This window comes from Tachysurus fulvidraco, unplaced genomic scaffold (assembly GCF_022655615.1).
Source record: "Tachysurus fulvidraco isolate hzauxx_2018 unplaced genomic scaffold, HZAU_PFXX_2.0 HiC_scaffold_42_np12, whole genome shotgun sequence".
Lineage (NCBI taxonomy): Eukaryota > Metazoa > Chordata > Actinopteri > Siluriformes > Bagridae > Tachysurus > Tachysurus fulvidraco.
The window spans coordinates 146,709-169,619 of NW_025927275.1; the positions used below are offsets into that span (position 1 = coordinate 146,709).

At 43.4% G+C, this 22,911-nt stretch overlaps 2 protein-coding genes and 1 long non-coding RNA gene across 5 annotated transcripts in view; all 3 read left to right on the forward strand.

Moving 5' to 3' along the window:
• The window catches only part of LOC125140682 (transmembrane protein 106C-like), a 9,694-nt gene extending 1,329 nt beyond the window's left edge, over window positions 1-8,365 (forward strand). For both annotated transcript variants that reach the window (XM_047809839.1, XM_047809838.1), the window contains exons 3-7: window positions 1,560-1,623; window positions 4,703-4,862; window positions 6,493-6,633; window positions 7,968-8,017; window positions 8,190-8,365. In XM_047809839.1, coding sequence (XP_047665795.1) covers window positions 1,560-1,623; window positions 4,703-4,862; window positions 6,493-6,633; window positions 7,968-8,017; window positions 8,190-8,247 — 473 coding nt within the window. In that variant the 3' untranslated portion in view covers window positions 8,248-8,365. The remainder of the gene's footprint in view (window positions 1-1,559; window positions 1,624-4,702; window positions 4,863-6,492; window positions 6,634-7,967; window positions 8,018-8,189) is intronic.
• A 2,184-nt stretch (window positions 8,366-10,549) lies between these two features.
• LOC125140680 lies at window positions 10,550-11,920 on the forward strand. 2 transcript variants are annotated; one of them, XR_007139887.1, is made up of 3 exons: window positions 10,550-10,605; window positions 11,321-11,437; window positions 11,871-11,920. It is a non-coding gene; the product is annotated as an uncharacterized LOC125140680 (long non-coding RNA). The 2 variants fall into 2 exon arrangements; XR_007139888.1 differs by lacking the exon at window positions 10,550-10,605 and adding an exon at window positions 10,820-10,880.
• Window positions 11,921-12,455: 535 nt separating this feature from the next.
• Window positions 12,456-20,961, forward strand: LOC113652863 (NACHT, LRR and PYD domains-containing protein 3-like; the record flags this gene model as incomplete). The annotated part of the gene is made up of 5 exons (XM_047809835.1): window positions 12,456-12,508; window positions 12,738-14,494; window positions 18,024-18,190; window positions 19,633-19,806; window positions 20,802-20,961. Coding segments are annotated over exons 1-5 (2,295 nt in total), but the record flags the coding sequence as incomplete, so codon positions are not given.
• Window positions 20,962-22,911: the final 1,950 nt, after the last annotated feature.

Genomic DNA, 22,911 nt, shown 5'->3' on the forward strand with positions numbered 1-22,911 from the left:
CGGCACACACACACTGACCTGAGACCAGTACACACACACACTGACCTGAGACCAGTACACACACACTGACCTGAGACCGGCACACACACACTGACCTGAGACCAGTACACACACACACTGACCTGAGACCAGTACACACACACTGACCTGAGACCGGCACACACACACTGACCTGAGACCGGCACACACACACTGACCTGAGACCAGTACACACACTGACCTGAGACCAGCACACACACACTGACCTGAGACCAGCACACACACACTGACCTGAGACCAGTACACACACACTGACCTGAGACCAGTACACACACACTGACCTGAGACCAGCGCGCACACAGTGACCTGAGACCAGCACACGCACACTGACCTGAGACCAGCACACGCACACTGACCTGAGACCAGCACACGCACACTGACCTGAGACCAGTACACACACACACACACTGACCTGAGACCAGTACACACACACACACTGACCTGAGACCAGTACACACACACACTGACCTGAGACCAGTACACACACACACTGACCTGAGACCAGTACACACACACACTGACCTGAGACCAGTACACACACACACTGGCCTGAGACCAGTACACACACACACTGACCTGAGACCAGTACACACACACACACTGACCTGAGACCAGTACACACACACACACTGACCTGAGACCAGTACACACACACACTGACCTGAGACCAGTACACACACACACTGACCTGAGACCGGCACACTCACACACTGACCTGAGACCGGCACACGCACACACACTGACCTGAGACCGGCACACGCACACACACTGACCTGAGACCGGCACACGCACACACACTGACCTGAGACCGGCACACGCACACACACACTGACCTGAGACCGGCGCGCACACACACACACTGACCTGAGACCGGCGCACACACACACACTGACCTGAGACCAGCACACACACACTGACCTGAGACCAGTACACACACACTGACCTGAGACCAGCACACACACACTGACCTGAGACCAGCACACACACACTGACCTGAGACCAGTACACACACACTGACCTGAGACCAGTACACACACACTGACCTGAGACCAGTACACACACACTGACCTGAGACCAGTACACACACACTGACCTGAGACCAGCACACACACACTGACCCGAGACCAGCACACACACACTGACCCGAGACCAGCACACACACACTGACCCGAGACCAGCACACACACACTGACCCGAGACCAGCACACACACTGACCCGAGACCAGCACACACACACACACACTGACCTGAGACCAGCACACACACACTGACCTGAGACCAGCACACACACACACTGACCTGAGACCAGCACACACACACTGACCTGAGACCAGCACACACACACTGACCTGAGACCAGTACACACACACTGACCTGAGACCAGCACACACACACTGACCTGAGACCAGTACACACACACTGACCTGAGACCAGCACACACACACTGACCTGAGACCAGCACACACACTGCTGATGTGTCATTTCTCAGATCAGTTACTTATTTTTTCCCTTTGATACAGATCAGGTGAACGAGCTGGTGGCTTTGATTCCTTACAGTGATCAGAGACTGCAGCCTCAGCGGACGTGAGACTCTCTCACACACACACACACACACACACACACACACACACACACACACACACACACACACACACACACACACACACACACACACACACACACACACACATTCACATGGAGATGCTGATACACTAATAATGATTGGTTAGCTGTTTAAAATAGAGTGGCAGCGTTTATAAGATTCTATTAGGAATGTGGTGTGGATAATGAGAGATCTCCATGATTCTCACACACACACACCTGACACTCTTCTGTCTCACACACACACACCTGACACTCTTCTGTCTCACACACACACACCTGACACTCTTCTGTCTCACACACACACCTGACACTCTTCTGTCTCACACACACACACCTGACACTCTTCTGTCTCACACACACACACCTGACACTCTTCTGTCTCACACACACACACCTGACACTCTTCTGTCTCACACACACACACCTGACACTCTTCTGTCTCACACACACACACACCTGACACTCTTCTGTCTCACACACACACACCTGACACTCTTCTGTCTCACACACACACACACACCTGACACTCTTCTGTCTCACACACACACACACACCTGACACTCTTCTGTCTCACACACACACACACACCTGACACTCTTCTGTCTCACACACACACACCTGACACTCTTCTGTCTCACACACACACACCTGACACTCTTCTGTCTCACACACACACACCTGACACTCTTCTGTCTCACACACACACACCTGACACTCTTCTGTCTCACACACACACACCTGACACTCTTCTGTCTCACACACACACACCTGACACTCTTCTGTCTCACACACACACACCTGACACTCTTCTGTCTCACACACACACACACACACACACACACACCTGGCACTCTTCTGTCACTCACTCACACACACACACTAACCCCGTCACACTGTACGTTTGACCCCCAAACACTCCTGCCCCTTCTTGACCCTCAGCCCCCTTTAACCTCACTCTTCCCTCTCTCTCCTTCATACACATGTGTTCTGTCTCACTATCACTGACTTTCATTCTTCTTCTTTCCAGAGCAGACCTCCACCTTTCCATGTGTTCCTCCACCTGCTCCTCTCTACTCACTACAGATCACAAACCTTCAGTGTCTACAGAGATTCCTGTCTGACTTCGAGTCCCAAGAAGGGACTCAAAGCCGATCCGTGATGTAGCTCCACCTCCACCTTGAATTCCTCTGTCTGACCTACATCACCTCTCACTGCTGTCATCCTCTCATACATACAGATCCTGAACTCCTCTGACGTACTTCTCCGTCACTCCTGACACACAGTACCATAGCTCCTCTCCTCTCCATGTCATACGCTTTCTCTACATCCACAGTGAGGCTTCTTCTGACCATCTTTGTCCTTCTCCACTTTTCCAGCCCTTCCACTCTTGGTCCTTCTCAGATCCTTCCTCACTTCATCCTTTCTCACTTTCCTATTTCCTGCTCTATAATATTCACCTCTTTCTCTTGTCTTTCCCTCTCATTTCATCAGCTCCTCACAATACTCCTTCTATCTTCTCTGCACACTCTCCTCACCTGTTAGCACATTTCCACCTCTATCTTTTCTCACCCTAATCTGTTGCTCATCTCTATCTCTCTGTCTCCATAACCTGTACACGTCCTTCTCTCCTTCCCTCATCCTTGTATTCTGTCTGTTTGGCCTTTGCCACGTCCCTCTTCACTCTGTGCTGTGATTCCTTATCATGTCTACTACCTTTGGTCATTTCTAGGTCCCACACCTTTTAGCTTAGCTTCCCCTTCTTACCTCCACTCTTATATGTAACTCTGTGTAGCGCTCTCTTCAGGAGATAAGTGTTAACTACAGCCATTTCCATCTGCTTAGCAAAGTCCACCACCATCTGTCCTTCTAGGTTCCTTTCCTTAACACCAAACCTGCCCATCACCTCCTCATCACCTCCTCATCACCTCCTCATCACCTCCTCATCACCTCTGTTCCCCTCCTCATCACCTCCTCATCACCTCCTCATCACCTCTGTTCCCCTCCTCATCACCTCCTCATCACCTCTGTTCCCCTCACCAACATGTCTGTTGAAGTCTGCTCCAACCACAACTCTCTCCATCTGGAACTCTCTCCATCTGCTTGTGGATCATAACCACTGACCACATCCAACATCCTTTAATTTCTAACTACAACCTGATGACCCAGTCTGACGCTCTTTAAGCTCTAACACACTCCTCACACACTCATCCTTCAGCATCACTCCTACCCCATTTCTCTTCCTATCCACACCATAATAAAACAGTTTGTAACCCCCCCCACACACACAGTATATCTAACTTCCTTCTCTCCATCATGTCCACCAGCTATTTCACCTGTCATTGTATAAACATAGTGTCCCTATACTCAGTCCTGTCCTCCTGCCCTTCCTTTTCTCTCTCTGCCTATGAACCCTTCTCCCTCCTCTTCTTCCCCCACCAACAGTAGCCCAGTGTCCTCCGGCACCCTGTAGGTCCACAGTGATGGTGGCGGTCGTTGTTAACCAGGGCCTCGACCGATCTGGTGTGGCGTTCACACTGAGGACTCACACGTTTACATTTGGCACATTTGACACCGGATGCCCTTCCTGACACAACCCTCTTTATTTATCTGAGCTTGGGACTGATACAGAAAGCACTGGCATGAGTTCCATCAGTCTGTAATCGCTGATGGAAAGTAAAACAGTAAACCGTATACAGAATGTTAGGAGGCTCCGTAGGTAGGCAAAATGTTTGGGTGGAAATAAAAATGTATTGCAGGTGAATTTAGGACAAAGTCTGTTAAGGTTCCTTATTTATCTCATTTTATTAAGGACATGAATGAGGGAGTGTGTGTTGTGTTCTGTTCATCAGACAAAGTGTTGAGATTATAATCATATTGATCTAGTACGGTGTTCAATACAGTTGCTAGCTGTATCATGTAATATTCAAATCAGCACTGTGTGTGTGTGTGTGTGTGTGTGTGTGTGTGTGTGTGTGTGTGTGTGTGTGTGTGTGTGTGTGTGTGTGTGTGTTTGTGTGTGTTTGTGTGTGTTTGTGTGTGTGTGTGTGTGTGTGTACAGGAAGCAGTATGTGGGTCTATCTGTGATTGTTTGTTTGTTTGTTTGTTCCCTTGTGACCTTTTTCATGTTCCCTCGGCCGGTGCTGGTGGAGGACGGAGGGATTCGGTCTGTCATCATCCATTTCGACCACGACACCAGCCGTGTGCTCATAAACATGACTGTGAGTACACACACACACACACACACACACACACACACACACACACACACACACACACACACACACACAGCAGATTGTGTGAGATGGTGTATCACGTTGCTGACATGGTACTAAAATCTAAAGTGAGACCTTTAGTGTTTTATAGGTTAATAATAATGTTTTATAATCAGTGTGAAACTTGACTGTAAGCCAATACAGTGAGGATAAGATAGAGGTGATGTGTTCATATCTCCTGGTTCTAGTTAGGACTCTAGCTGCTGTGTTCTGGACTAACTGGAGCTTGTTTCTGCTCCTACTGAACATCCAGACAGTAAAGTATTACAATAATCCAACCTAGAGGTAACAAACACATGACCTAGTGTTTCTGCATCATGTCATGACGTCATATCTCTGACCTTAGTCATATTACTGAGATAAAGAAGGCTAACATTGTGGTATTATTTATGTGAGCTTCAGATGAGAGACCGGTATCAATAATCACACCGAGGTCTTTTACTGCTGCACATGATGTAATAGAAAGACCATCCAGAGTTACTCTGTAATCAGAAAGCTTACTTCTGACTGTCTGTGGTCCTGGTACAAGAACTTCTGTGTGTCTGTGGTCCTGGTACAAGAACTTCTGTGTGTCTGTGGTCCTGGTACAAGAACTTCTGTGTGTCTGTGGTCCTGGTACAAGATCTTCTGTGTGTCTGTGGTCCTGGTACAAGAACTTCTGTGTGTCTGTGGTCCTGGTACAAGATCTTCTGTGTGTCTGTGGTCCTGGTACAAGATCTTCTGTGTGTCTGTGGTCCTGGTACAAGAACTTCTGTGTGTCTGTGGTCCTGGTACAAGAACTTCTGTGTGTCTGTGGTCCTGGTACAAGATCTTCTGTGTGTCTGTGGTCCTGGTACAAGAACTTCTGTGTGTCAGAGTTAAACAGGAGAACGTTTTCCATTTGCATTTAGCAGACATCTGGAGAGACTTTCATTTTATTTCATTTATACAACTGAGCTGTTGAGGGTTAAGAGCTTTTCTGAAGGGTTCAGCGGTGGCAGTTTGGTGGTTCTGGGACTTGAACTCCTGACAGTTGTCTGCCGCAATCTGCTGGCTTTACAGTTTCCTTATTGTCTATGTTCTTAAAACAACATGGAGGATAAATCAATGTGCCATGGACAAAGGTTTGGACACAGCGGAGAGGAGACGAGTTTAGGTATTTAAATCTAAGGATTGACTTTTTTTAATAGGGGATTTGAGCCTAAGCTGGTGTCTGTTGGGGAAAAACTTATCTGGTATATAAACTGATGATTAAAATGGAAATGACTGAAATCAGTTGTGCTGTTGGGGGAAAGAACAAGATTCTGTTTGCTCTACTGATTATAAGCTTTTGTACATCTAGCTCTCAGGTTCTCTGACTAAACTGTTCATTGTCCGTGCGATATTAAACATCTTCTCTGTGGAATTCAGACGGAGTTGAGGATTAAAATGAATGAAAATCTCTAACAATCGCTTTTGTAGAGAAAGTTTCAGATTGAGAGAAAGTGTTGTGTGTTTTAAACTAAATAATAAGCAAATGTGGGATTTAAAAACCTGTCTCTTTGTGTGGGCGTGACTGTGGGCGTGGCTGTGGGCGTGGCTGTGGGCGTGTTCTCAGAATGCCCTGAAGTTTAACAACTGGAACTTCTTCACCGTGTTGGTGGACAGCGTGAGCAGTCAGGTTCTCTACATGAAGACGGTCATTGGCACTCAGCAGCTTGACAACATCATCAGAATCCAACCACTAAGCCAGAGACAGGTAAGGGGGCGGAGTCAGAGATGAGAGTAGGGGAGGGGTCAGACAAAGATGAGAGTAGGGGAGGGGTCAGACAGAGATGAGAGTAGGGGAGGGGTCAGTCAGAGATGAGAGTAGGGGAGGGGTCAGACAGAGATGAGAGTAGGGGAGGGGTCAGTCAGAGATGAGAGTAGGGGAGGGGTCAGTCAGAGATGAGAGTAGGGGAGGGGTCAGTCAGAGATGAGAGTAGGGGAGGGGTCAGTCAGAGATGAGAGTAGGGGAGGGGTCAGTCAGAGATGAGAGTAGGGGAGGGGTCAGTCAGAGATGAGAGTAGGGGAGGGGTCAGTCAGAGATGAGAGTAGGGGAGGGGTCAGTCAGAGATGAGAGTAGTGGAGGGGTCAGACAGAGATGAGAGTAGGGGAGGGGTCAGTCAGAGATGAGAGTAGGGGAGGGGTCAGTCAGAGATGAGAGTAGGGGAGGGGTCAGTCAGAGATGAGAGTAGGGGAGGGGGCGGACAGAGATGAGAGTAGGGGAGGGGTCGGTCAGAGATGAGAGTAGGGGAGGGGTCAGTCAGAGATGAGAGTAGGGGAGGGGTCAGACAGAGATGAGAGTAGGGGAGGGGTCAGTCAGAGATGAGAGTAGGGGAGGGGTCGGACAGAGATGAGAGTAGGGGAGGGGTCAGTCAGAGATGAGAGTAGGGGAGGGGTCAGTCAGAGATGAGAGTAGGGGAGGGGTCAGTCAGAGATGATCATGTAGACACGGTCAGTCACAGAGAAGGGTTACAAATCAGTTTGTTATGAATCACACCTACAGACTGTTGTGTACGTGACCCTGTGTGTGTTTGTTGTGTAGATGAATCACACCTACAGACTGTGTTGTGTACGTGACCCTGTGTGTGTTTATTGTGTAGATGAATCACACCTACAGACTGTTGTGTACGTGACCCTGTGTGTGTTTATTGTGTAGATGAATCACACCTACAGACTGTTGTGTACGTGACCCTGTGTGTGTGTATTGTGTAGATGAATCACACCTACAGACTGTGTTGTGTACGTGACCCTGTGTGTGTTTATTGTGTAGATGAATCACACCTACAGACTGTTGTGTACGTGACCCTGTGTGTTTATTGTGTAGATGAATCACACCTACAGACTGTTGTGTACGTGACCCTGTGTGTGTTTGTTGTGTAGATGAATCACACCTACAGACTGTTGTGTACGTGACCCTGTGTGTGTTTATTGTGTAGATGAATCACACCTACAGACTGTTGTGTACGTGACCGTGTGTGTGTTTATTGTGTAGATGAATCACACCTACAGACTGTTGTGTACGTGACCCTGTGTGTGTTTGTTGTGCAGATGAACTTCACTGTGAATGTGGAGATCAGCGGGTCGCTGTCCTACGTATAGTGAGTTCATTTTTACTTTTTTGCTACTACTGAGTTCAAATTTAGCAACTGAGTCACTTAGTTTATGCTAATGTTTTTGTGTGTGTGTGTGTGTGTGTGTGTGTGTGTGTGTGTGTGTGTGTGTGTGTGTGTGTGTGTGTGTGACTGATGTTTGTTTTTTTTGTTCTCACAGTGCTTTCTGCACCATGGCCAGCATTAAAGTTCATAACATTGTGGTGTTCACACAGTGAGTCTCTGTCACGCTTCATAATGTTACAAACATAAAGCCTTTACAGTGACGAGTCAGTGTGAGAAGCTTAATCACACACACACACACACACACACACACACACACACACACACACACACTCCACACACACACACTTCACACACTCCACACACACACACACTACACACACACTACACACACACCCATCACACACTTCTCACACACTCCACACACACACACACACACACACACACACACACACACACACTCCACACACACTACTCACACACACACACACACTCCACACACACACACACTCACACACACTCCACACACTTCACACACACTACACACACACTACTCACACACTACACACACACACTACTCACACACACCTCACACACACACTTCTCACACACACACTCCACACACAGCATTAAAGTTCATAACATTGTGGTGTTCACACAGTGAGTCTCTGTCACGCTTCATAATGTTACAAACATAAAGCCTTTACAGTGACGAGTCAGTGTGAGAAGCTTAATCACACACACACACACACACACACACACACACACACACCGACACAACGACACACCGACACACACCAACACACACCACACTACACACACACCACACCACACGACTTGCACACAAACATCACAACACACACACACACACACACACACACACACACACACTACTTGCACACACACACACACACACACCACACAAACACACATCAACACTCTGCAGCCACACACACTACAACACACTCCACACACCACCTTACAACCAACAACACTCCACACACACTACAACAATACACACCTCCACACACACTACACAGAACTCCTCACTCACACCACTACACAACCTCCATCACCCTCCACACAGACACACACACACACACAAACACACTTAACACACTTCTCACACACTCAACACACACACAAACAAACACACACACACACACACAAACACTCCACACACACACACTCCACACACACTACACACACACACTCCACACACACTCCACACACTTCACACACACTCCACACACTTCACACACACTACACACACACACTACTCACACACACACTCCACACACACACTCCACACACACACTACTCACACACACACACACACACACACACACACACACCTCACACACTCACACACACACTACACACACACACACTGCAAAAACAGTGTGACTCAGTTCAAATGAATTACACAAAAGAATACTCACCTGTACTAATTGTACAGTTTCCCAAACAAGTCACACACACACACACACACACACACACACACACACATCAGTTTAGTGAGTGCTGTATGTGGTCAGAATTGTTTCGTTATTCTGAATAAATACACTATGATCCACAAATAAAAAGTTTCACAAATATTTTTACAAATTTCACAAAAGAAATGAAATTCACTAATAAATAAAATGGGATTTGCAAATAAAAAATATTTATAAATTGTATTTATTAGTGAATGTCTTCCTGCTCATTAGTGAATCGCGTTCTGTGCTTTTGTGGATTTAAAACATTTCTAACGTCAAGACGTGCACAAGAATCCACAAATAGGTGACTCCGCCCACCGTCTACTCCAGCCAATCGGACAACGGTCTCGTGGCGCTGACCAATCGTGGCACGGTCTACCTCCAACCAATCACGTTCTGATTTACTCGCACTATCACAGTGTAATATGTGCTGCAAAATACGATTAAAAAAACAAATAAAAAACATTAGTCGCAGATTCGAGCCCAATCTGGTCACCCTGTATGGACTGTAGCAGCACTAATTAATAAACTAACTGATAAGCACTAACTGATTAAAACTAATCCCGTCCGAATATTGCTTAAGAATGGAATAAATCATGTTACGTCTGCACCATATCACCCTTCATCTAATGGTTTGGCAGAACGAGCGGTTCAAACTTTTAAAGATATGATGAAAAAATGTTCTGGCGCTACAGTCCAGCAGGTGGCAGTAACAAAATGTCTTGGCACTGTTAAAAGCCTGTGAAGAGCTATGGGTGCTCACCACTGTTAGACGCTTAACGTGTGTATGTTTGGATGCTGTGATGTCCTAAATAAAGCGACTGTCAAAGAATGACGTCTCTGTGTGTTTGCTGGTTGGTGTTACAGGATACAGCAACATCTGTGGAGGAAGTCCCTAATAAATTAAACTCCATTCCGCATTTTACCTACAGCATTGACCACGCTCCTGCTTCCTGTGTGTGTGTGTGTGTGTGTGTGTGTGTGTGTGTGTCACTGCCCTTCCCCCCTCTGCAGTATAAACTGTAATGAAAGTGAAAGTCAGCAGCTCCATTTTGTGACGAGTGAACAGTAAAAGATTTGAGGAGTAAAAACACAGTGAGTATCTAAAGCTCTAATATATAAACACACTGAAGTGACACTAGATACAGAAGAGTTTTGTGGGTTTGTACTGAAGCTTTAATGTACACAGGTTGTTTTATAACTTGATAGCGTGACTATTTCCTGTAAGTGAACTCTGTGCTGATTCAGGGTTTAATTTAACACACCGATGTTGGAGTGAAGTAAACGTGTGTCCTGCTGTAATCTGGAGAAGGAGACATGACCTCCAACATGAGTGTGTCTGGGAAACAGGACTTAAAGAAAGACGAGAGGTGACTTACTTTTACATTCACCAGTAATAAATACACACCGTCTCATGGGGACACATCTGTATCTCTAAACACTCACTAGTTAACACAGGAAGTCAACTTTAAGGTGTTTAATAGCAGTGAATATATCACTGATCTGATCTAAGAACAGTTTAGACAAATCATTCACTGAGAGAAGAGTAAAAAGGACGGTGTAATGTGGAGCATAAGAGCAGCAGAGCTTTGTGTCAGTGAACTCTACAGGCTTTAAGACCCAGCTGAGTCAGTTAGCTGTGATTGGGACTCCTGATATCAGTGTAATTCCTGACTTATGAGGCCTGTCTCCTGTTTGAATAAGTGTACAGACTGGATCTGAATTAAAAAGATGGAATTATTGCTGTTTAATGATGAACACATTGTTTAACAGTGCTGAGTATTAATTATTGCTGATATTTCTGTTCTAGAATGATGGAGGGAAAGAGATCAGACTCACCAGAACCCAGCTGTGTGTCCATGAAGAGTGACGCGTCAATGGGATGTCCATTTAACTTCAGAGACAGAGACAGTTCTACTGATGTGAGGTCAGTATAGTGAGGTGTTTTACAGCAGTGTTCCACCTGATCAAACTCACTCGTCTCATTATGAAGCCCTTCATGAGCTTTATCAGGTGTTGAAGCAGTAAAACACTAAACTGTGCAGTGCTGCAGCTCTCGGACTGGCAGTGAGGAAAAGTGCTTTAAGAGTTCAGTTCAGTCTGCAGTCCCTGAGCTGGAGGGTCTGTGGTGCTACAGAAGAACATTTACACCTGGGACATTAATGACTATATAAAGATTTTATTCATTTATTCAAACATTTGTTTCTAAACATGTTGGTGTCAGTTAGGAAATCCTGAAATCAGTGTATTGTGTTAAGAGGATAGTGTTAAATATCTGTGTGTGTATTTATTAGTGTGTGATTTGTGCAGCTATGAATACATATAGTCCATATTACATGATGGGTTTTGTTTGTCCACAGACCACAAAAATCAAACATCAGCACAAATCAGCTGGACCCTATATTCAAGGTGTGTGTGTTGTGTTTAAAGTGTGTAATGTGTGTGTTGTTTTTAAAGTGTGTAATGTGTGTGTTGTGTTTAAAGTGTGTGTTGTGTTTAAAGTGTGTAATGTGTGTGTTGTGTTTAAAGTGTGTAGTGTGTGTTGTGTTTAAAGTGTGTAATGTGTGTGTGTAATGTGTGTGTTGTGTTTAAAGTGTGTAATGTGTGTGTTGTGTGTAATGTGTGTGTTGTGATCCCTTGTCATGTCTTGATGTGCAGCAGCATTAAGATTAATCAGTTGTATGAGTTTTAAATGTGATAATAAAAAGAGACTTTTATTCTTGTGATAAAATAAAAGTCTCTCTCACTGTAACATGATAATATTTAGATCTGTTCCTGTGTGTTTCTAACCAGGAGCTGGAACACAAAGTCATCACTCTGATAAAGAATGAGCTGAAGAGGTTTATGAAGCTCCTGAGTCCAGATTACCCAGCATGCACTGAGAGGGAGGTGGAGGATGAGGAGGGTCTGCACAGTGTCAGAGACGGAGCGCTGAAGATCACACTGCACGTCCTGAAGAACATGAACCACACAGATCTCGCTAACACACTGCACAACAGTAAGAGCTCTGAGTCATGACTTTATTCCATCAGCTTCCCTTTAGAGAGAGGAAATAGTTTTAGATATGAAGACTTTTAGTTTTACATTTAATTTTAATATCATGTTGTATCTGTTCATGGTCCAGCTTCAATAATATTTAGTCCATCAGTCAGGAATTAATAGCAGCGTTTGTACGATTTTGCATTATAACTATTTATTACTAAACTAGATATTACTTTGTTTATTAGAACTCGTCTCTGTGTGTCAGACAAAGTTAAAGTCCAATCTGAGAGAGAAGTTTAAAAGAATTAATGAAGGAATCTCACAGCATGGAAGCTCAGCACTTCTGAATGAGATCTACACTGAGCTCTACATCACAGAGGGTTGGAGTGGAGACATCAATAATGAACATGAGGTGAGACAGATTGAGGCAGCGTCCAGGAGACCAGCAACACAGGAGAAACCCATCAAATGTAATGAGCTCTTTAAAGACAAGTCCATCAGAACTGTGCTGACTAAAGGAGTTGCTGGAATTGGAAAAACAGTCTCTGTGCAGAAGTTCATCCTGGACTGGGCTGAAGGAGAAGTAAATCAGGACGTCACCTTCATGTTCCCACTTCCCTTTAGAGAGCTGAATCTGATGAAGCAGAACAATCTCAGTCTGATGAAACTTCTTCATCACTTTTTCCCAGAAATCAGAAAACTAGAATCAGTAGACTGTGACTCCTACAAAGTGGTGTTGATCTTTGATGGTCTGGATGAGTGTCGACTTCCTCTAAATTTCCAGAAGAATGAGAGATTGTGTGATGTGACAGAGTCAGCCTCAGTGGATGTGCTGCTGACGAACCTCATCAAGGGGAATCTGCTTCCCTCTGCTCTCCTCTGGATAACCACAAGACCAGGAGCAGCCAATCAGATCCCTCCTGAGTGTGTAGACCAGGTAACAGAGGTACGAGGCTTCAGTGATCCTCAGAAAGAGGAGTACTTCAGGAAGAGGATCAGTGATCAGAGCCTGGCTGATAACATCATCACTCACCTGAAGTCTTCAAGAAGCCTCTACATCATGTGTCACATCCCAGTTTTCTGCTGGATCTCAGCCACTGTTCTAGAGAGAATGTTGGGTGGAGCAGAGGGTGGAGAGATCCCCAAGACTCTGACTCAAATGTACACACACTTCCTGATCTTTCAGATCAAACACAAGGACCAAAAGTACCATCAGAAATGTGACCCTGATCCTCAGCAGACCAGAGAGAGTATCATGGCACTGGGAAAACTGGCTTTCCACCAGCTGGAGAAAGGAAACCTGATCTTCTATGAGGAAGACCTGAGAGAGTGTGGCATTGATGTCAGAGAAGTGTCAGTGTACTCAGGAGTGTGTACCCAGATCTTCAGAGAGGAGTTTGGGCTTCACCTGGGGAAGGTGTTCAGCTTTGTACATCTGAGTGTTCAGGAGTTTCTTGCTGCTTTATACACATTTCTCTCCTTTATTAGCAGAAATGTAACAGAACATCAAACCTCTGCTCTGTCTGATCTTTTCAGAAACCCAAACATGTCTGATCTCCTCAGGAGTGCAGTGGACAAGGCCTTACAGAGTGAGAATGGACATCTGGACCTGTTCCTCCGCTTCCTTCTGGGTCTCTCACTGGAGACCAATCAAACTCTTTTACGAGACTTAATGCCACAGACAGGAAGCAGATCTCACAGCAAACAGGAAACAGTGAAGTACATCAAGGAGAAGATCAGGAAGATTCCATCTCCAGAGAAATCCATCAATCTGTTCCACTGTCTGAATGAACTGAATGATGATTCTCTAGTGCAGGAAGTAAAAAAGTACCTGAACAGAGAAGGTTACAGACGTCTCAGTGACACCAGACTCTCTCCTGCTCAGTGGTCAGCTCTGGTGTTTGTGTTACTGACCTCAGAACAGGAGCTGGATGTGTTTAATTTGAGGAAATATGATCCATCACATGAAGGTCTTCTGAAGCTGCTGCCAGTGGTCAAAGCCTCCAGAACAGCTGAGTGAGTATTTTTATTTATAACTGTATTACTGCATGGTTTATTATTTTAATGTAACACTGAACTGCACTGTTTGGATTAATGCAGTGTTGTAATGTAACGGAGTACAAACACGTCGTTACTGTACTTCAGTAGAAATGTCACGTATCTGTACTTTACTTCGCTATTTAAATTTATGACAACTTTCACTTTTACTCCACTACATTTCCGAGATAAAATGTAAACTTTTACTCCGTTATATTCCCACTAAACATCTTCGTTACTCGTTACTACAAAATAAAGTCAGCAGAAATGTGTGTGACTGTAATAAGGGAGGTTTGGTGTATCACTGCTCCTAGATTGTATTACGCTCCGCAGGCTGTACGGAGAAGCACAGGTACGCGCAGCGTGCACGCGCAGTCAGAGCTGGGGGCGTTTATCTATAACGGCAACCAAAAGCAGTGAAATGTCACTATTCTTATTACCAGAGTTGTAGCACAAACTAAATATTAATGCAAACAATCCATTCAATACTAAATAAAAATAACATTTATTGATTTGGTCTTTGTCTTGTGAATATTAGTTTATTAATGACGTCATTCATCGGACACACTGTTTGTAGAGAACACACACACACATGAACTGATCTGATTCAAGACTGACATCATTACATCATGTATAACATTTTGGTGTCCACTTTTACCATTTAATAACACCATAACTTTTGGCTTACTGTGTAGTCATATAATATATAATATAAAACTCTTCTTGTTTTAAATTCTCACTGAGGGATAAAACCCCTAAAGATGAAACCCTAGAACTGCCCCTGATCTTATACCTACTGAAAATCACTGACATTTTACTTTTTACTTTTACTTCAAATACTTAAGTACATTAAATATCAGAAAATGACTTTTGATACTTAAGTACAGTAAATATCAGATACTTTAAGACTTTTACTTCAGTAATATTCTAAAAGGTGACTTTCACTTCTACTGAAGTCTTTTTCTAGTACGATACTTGTACTTTTACTCGAGTCTTGCTTTCTAATACTTTATACAACACTGGATTAATGTGTGTTAATAGTTCCTCTAATCATCTTTACACAAACCTCTGGTACTTTTACAGAAGATTGTGTCACTTTTTACACTAACATGTTATATCTGAACTGAGGGCTGGGCCACATGGACAACATCTTATAACATCATATGAGGCATTTTATAGCTTTTATATATGAATCATGAAAAATTAAGTGTTCTCTAAAATGTATGTAAAAATATCTCTACAAAATAACTGCATGCATTTAAGAACTAAAGACATTTCTGAACTAAACACCAGTGAAAGACTTTTTCTGTTCTGTTTATATTGAAAGTGACATTTAACAAAACTCTCACAGATGAGAAAAACATCAGACTGACAAAATGGGATCAATATGGATAGAAAATATAAAAAGTAAATATTAAAACACTCTAATGTCCTTCAAGTATGTCTTTATGTTGAAGTTCCTCATCTTGTGTTGTGTGTGACACAGTGTTGTGGGGAGATTCACTCTGTCATGGCTTTTTTACTCAATTGTTCTTTCTAATAAAAATAAAACATAAAGCTTTTTAAAACTTTAACCCAATACGAAGGACAAACAAAAGTCTCCTTCAGTCTGCACTACTGCTAAACTTTACCAAGGACTGAGCTCGTGGTCAATAAAACATCAACCATCATTTTGGACCTCGACACACTGGACAGACGAAGTGGGAAAATGTTCAGCTTTATCTTCTTATTATGTTAGAAACAAGCTAGGCAGCGAACTCAGATGTGTGATGAAGATTTTCTTTCTCTAACACTGACCTGTTTGTAGAGGATGGAGTTTAAATGTGACTTTTTATATGAAGACTTTTATTTTGATGGGGTTCTTTGTTCTTTGCTTATCAAGTGTACAAGCAGGTAAAAAGAGAGAGGATGAATAATGTGTCACAGGTGAGTGTAGTGTCGTGACCGCTGTTATTAAAAAGTCCTGTTTTGTTCTACTTGGAGCTCGACAAAGACACCAAACTGTTAATGATCACATTCTTGTTCTTGGCTCGTGATTGTTGTTAATCTGTTGTGGTTGAATTATAGACAGTTTTTTGTCTGGTTCACTGCATCAGAAGATGGTGGATGTGGTAAAAACAGACGGTGAAAACAAAGACGGTCGCACGTGACGGTCGGTCAGGTTTATCACAGTTACTGTTGAAGAGACGTCAGGTTTCGTTCTTTGGAACCTTTCTGTGGATTTTGGAGACATTAAGCTGTGGACTGTGTTTGTATTTATAAGCAGCTGTAGTGAATCTATATTTTTGTTGTACAACATTAATAACAGACTGGTTTTGTTCTCTGTTCATCATTATGTACTGATAAAATATTACACATTGGTACACTACATTCTACCATGTCACTTATAGCCCCCTGAAGCCCACCTACACAAATCCTTTAGTGTGACACACAGTAGTGTTGTGTTAGATTTGTACCTACAAGGTGGTTTAGATTTCCTGCTATGTGTATAGTCAGTGTTTTAGATTGAACAAACGAATGCCTGTATGTTGATCCATCTAAAGCTAATACTTGTGTATATACAGTGTGACTCATTTAAAGGTAAGAAGTTTGACTTTGTTTATTTCTGATGCTGTCTGCAGTTGTGCTGATGTGACGTCACTCTGTAAACAGGGAAGGAGCTCAGATTTGAGAAGAAAACCCCACGTTCACTTCTCAGTTGTGGAGGCATGAAAGACATGATCCCATTTACTCTGTGGAGAAGTTGTGTTGAAATAGTAACAGTGACATCTGTAGTAAACAGTACAATGTTCTTTCTAATATCCTTTATTTACATTGTTTATGATCGATGAGAGATTTCTACGTCTATATCTTATAAAAATACAAATCATGATCAAGAATCGTTTATAAGGTTAAAAATATAACTTCCTCCTTAGTTTGGATGTGTTTGGACGTATGTGAACACTCCACCTGTACTCAGGTCCACACCAAACACCTGAACCAGTGTGTGTGTAAAATCAGAGGTCTGGAGGTGACAGATTTGTACGTGTACGAGCACAGAGAACAACACACACCAACTGTTTTAGTGTCTCTGTGAAATCCAACATATAACTGAGTGTAAAGTACGACTAGTATTGTCATGTTATTACCTGGTAGTGTACAGCTGTATAATTCTTTATGTTCTGTAATAAAATGCACTGTATCTGCAGTGTTGGGTGTAGAAACTTGAACACAGATCAGAGTGTAGTGTTTGTAGGCTGCTCGCTCTCACATGTGTGTGTTATGTACATGACCTAATGGTCTTATAATAAATTGTAGCTGAGAGATTGTGGAGTGCAGAAAGACGTCCCTGCTCCTGTAAATGTGCTGATGTGGTGTCCTGTCCTCTGATTTGTGTGTGTGACACAAACACACTGACATTTCTGTTACAGCTTCAACTTTAGCTGGATTATGGCTGTGTTTGTGTGTTTGAGATCAGTGTTCTGATATTTCATCATTTCTCTTCCAGGCTGTGTGACTGTAATCTGACAGAGGAAAGCTGTAGAGTTCTGTCCTCAGTTCTCAGCTCAAACTCCTCCAGACTGAGAGAACTGGACCTGAGTCACAATAAACTGCAGGGTTCAGGAGTGAAGCTGCTCTCTGATGGGCTGAAGGATCCACACTGTACACTGGAGATACTGAGGTACACACACAGACACACAGAACACACACACACACACACACACACAGAACACACAGAACACACACACACAGAACACGCACACAGAACACGCACACAGACACACACACGCACACTCATGCATGCACACAGACACACACGCACACTCATGCATGCACACAGAAACACACACACACACACACACACACATGCATGCACTCAAACACACACATGCATGCACACAGACACACACACACGCATACACACACTCACACACAACACTCACTCACACACACACACTCACATACACACACACACAGGCACACTCATGCATGCACACACACACACACACACACACACATGCATGCACACAGAAACACACACACACATATGCATGCACACAGACACACACACACGCATACACACACACACACACACACACACACACACACACACACTCACAGACACGCATATACACACACACACAGACACACACACACGCATACACACACACAGCAGACACACACGCACACACACACATACACAGACACAGACACACACGCGCACACACACACATACATACACACACACACACACACACACTCATGCATGCACACAGACGCACACACACTCATGCATGCACACAGAAACACACACACACTCATGCATGCACACAAACACACACACACTCACACACACAGACACACGCGCACACACACACACACACACACACACACACACACATACATACACACACACTCATGCATGCACACACACACATACAGACACACACACCACACGCACACACACACACACACACACACACACACACACACACACACACACACACACACACACACACACACACACACACACACACACACACACACACAGTGTTTAAGCTGCTTTGTAAATGTATTTAGTGAAGGTGACTGATGGATAAACACTGAGAGTGAGATCCACATCCTGGGAGCAGCGACACTAAAAGCAGTTTGACTGAAGCTTCTTCTTATTAAAATTCCCCTTAAGGAAGTCAGCATTTGTTGATGATAAATAAATATTTGAGATGATATTAAAATGATTGTGGATGTCACAGGTAACCAGTACAGTTCCTGTACAATAGGACTGATTTGGTTACTAACTGTAATGTATAAAGGGGTTTATGTGAAATACATAAGAGAGCGTTACATTAATCTAATCTACTCTGAATGATTTAATGTAGAAAAAGTTTTTCTGTTTCTTCTTTACATTAAAATGGACAAAATCTTTCAGTGTTCATCAAATCATAAAATGTGACTTTAGAGATATTATTGATGTGAGGAACAAAGCTGAGGTCAGAGTCGACTATTACACCCAGATTTATAACCTGTATCCCAGCTTATTGTGTTCAGGTGGACACTTTATTTCTCACTGATGTTAACTCCTCATTTCACTATAAATCAAACACTTCATCATTTCTCTTCCAGTCTGTATCGGTGTAATCTGACAGAGGAAAGCTGTATAGTTCTGTCCTCAGTTCTCAGCTCAAACTCCTCCAGACTGAGAGATCTGGACCTGAGTTACAATAAACTGCAGGATTCAGGAGTGATGCTGCTCTTTTATTGGCTGAAGGATCCACACTGTACACTGGAGATACTGAGGTACACACACACACACACACACACACACACACAGGTACACACACGCACGCACACACACACACACACACACAGTTTATAATTATTACATGAAATTGATGAACATATTTAATCATCACAGCTTTATTTCTATAGAACCTATAAACACAAAATTCAGACCTGCTTTACAATAGAATATTTATATAATATGATAAAAATTAAAATGCATAACTAACAGCAGTACAATATTAAAGCTAAATGTAAAAGTCATGAACCATCAGACAGAAAATAGAACATTAAGAAGATCATTAAGAAATAAAAAGCTCTGATAAACTTGGACTTGTACACAAATGGTATTATATGATGCTGTTTTTCCCCAAAGCTCCAACTCCAGAACTCGAGCTGCTCATTTCTATTGTAGATGAATGTCCAGATAAACAGATATAAAACTTCTCCAAAGTGCTACAGACTCTCCATAGCATGACTCCGCCCCCTTCTCCTCTTGTTGGAGACTCACATCTGAACTGAATGAATGATCTGTCTTGTTCCATCATATCCTTCAGTTCAGACTGAACCACATGTCCCAGTTTGTACAGAATCAGTACTGCTCTCCTTCAGTAAGAGCTGAATTCCTTCTACAGGTCCAACCAATGACATTGTTCCTTCACACACACACACACACACACACACACACACACACACACACACACACACACACACACACACACACACACACAGCTGAAGCAGTCATGTGTTTTACACAGGAGGGACTTCAGTGAACAGAAATCTGAGTCAGCACATTATCCTGTTTCAGAAAGTTAAAGACATCTCAGTCTCATATGAGCTGAGACACATGGATCTGTCCAAGAGCAGTCCAACTTTATACACAGATGTTCATGTTAGATTTTATCCTGATATTAGAACCTTGTGTTCAGGTCCACACTTTATTTCTCACTGACGGAAACACCTCAACTCACTATCAGACAAATAAATCAAACATTTCATCATTTCTCTTCCAGGCTGTGTGGGTGTAATCTGACAGAGGAAAGCTGTAGAGTTCTGTCCTCAGTTCTCAGCTCAAACTCCTCCAGTCTGAGAGAACTGGACCTGAGTCACAATAAACTGCAGGATTCAGGAGTGAAGCTGCTCTCTGATGGGCTGAAGGATCCACACTGTACACTGGAGATACTGAGGTACACACACACACACACACACACACACACACACATACACACATATACACACATATACACACATATACACACACATACACACACAAACATAAATGTGCAAAAATAATAAAATTAAACTACAGTAACAAGGACCAAATGTGTACATTGTGAGTTCTGCATGAGGAATAAAAGACAAAATCCAGATGTAAGTTAATGTCATCATTTCATGGGTAACAACAACTTTATCAACAATGTCTTTCTTAACAAAGACCTGCTGCAGATATTTTAATATTGGAACATACTGAAATGTGCTGGTCTGTTTTTCATCATGACATTATTCAGTATTCCACAACACTAAACTTGTCCTGGTAAAGCTGCTTGTACTTATGGGCAACATAAAGGACCCCCTCTGCCTATGGCTGAATGCAGTGTAGCTGTAATTGTAGGAGCCATGTTAGGTACATGTCATGTGACTGCGGGAGAATGGGGGAGTTAGTAATTACGTAAGGTTAAAACACCTGTGTGTGGCTCTGGAAGCAGGTGGGGGTGGGTGTAGGAGCACATATTTTTTTGGTTGACCGTATAATCATGGTATGAGAACAATATATGCATTGAGAAGCAGTATTGTTGAACTTGAGCAAATCACTGTTATACATTGCTATATAGAAACAAGCTTTCAAACGGATGGAGAATAAACACCAAACTGCAAGGATGATTAATGTATCACAAATTTATTGCTCCCCACTCAGCTCCTCGGTGGATTTAAGATCATTGTGCCGCTACAGTAATGATGGGAGTTGTGATTTCATTCATAGGTTCATCAACATTGATATTATGTTCCTTAAACACATGCTGTGAGAGGAACTGACAGACTTTACATAGTAATGCAGTTCACCTAAAAACATCATCAATAGCTGAAGAAGGTTCATGTACAAGATGTTCTAGTTTTAATAACATTGCACCTCAATTCTGAACAACCAAATCAGGCAAGTCTTCATCCATTTCACTGCAGTCATCATGTACTAAATTATTACTGACGTCATCACTGTCAGCATCTTACATTTACATTTACATTTACAGCATTTGGCAGACGCCCTTATCCAGAGCGACGTACATAAGTGCTTAAATCTCTAACACTGAATACATTAATGCTGCTCACTAGGTTACATACTTAAGATACCATGAGTTTAAAACATTTGTTCAAAGTTACAATGAAAAAGTGTCAAAGGTTTTTTTTTTTTTTTTTTTTTTTTTTTTTTTAAATGCAAAAGATAAGGAAAGAAGTGCTAGTTGAAGTGCTTCCTGAATAAGTAGGTCTTCAACCGCCGCTTCAAAATAGCCAGTGACTCGGCTGTCCGGACCTCTATGGGAAGTTCATTCCACCACCTTGGTGCCAGTACAGAGAAGAGTCTTGTAGTATACTTGCCTCTTACCCTGAGAGATGGTGGAACCAGTCGAGCAGTGCTGGTAGATCGGAGGTTACGGGGTGCAGTGCGAGGAATGATGAGGGCTTTGAGGTAAGAGGGGGCTGGTCCATTTTTGGCTTTGTAGGCCAGCATCAGTGTTTTGAACCGGATGCGTGCAGCTACCGGAAGCCAGTGGAGGGATCGCAGTAGCGGGGTGGTATGCGAGAACTTTGGCAGGTTGAAAACAAGCCGGGCAGCTGCATTTTGGATCATTTGCAGAGGACGGATTGCGTTCATCGGTAGACCTGCCAGCAGTGCATTGCAGTAATCCAGTCTAGAAATGACAAGAGACTGAACAAGTACCTGGGCAGTCTGTGTGGACAAAAATGGCCGAATCCTTCTAATGTTGTAGAGAAGAAACCGACATGAGCGAGTCACATTTGCAACATGAGAGGAAAAGGACAGTTGATTGTCCATGGTTACCCCAAGGTTGCGAGCTGTGGCTGAAGGGGAGATCAGATCGTTGTGCAAGGATATAGCAAGATCGTGAC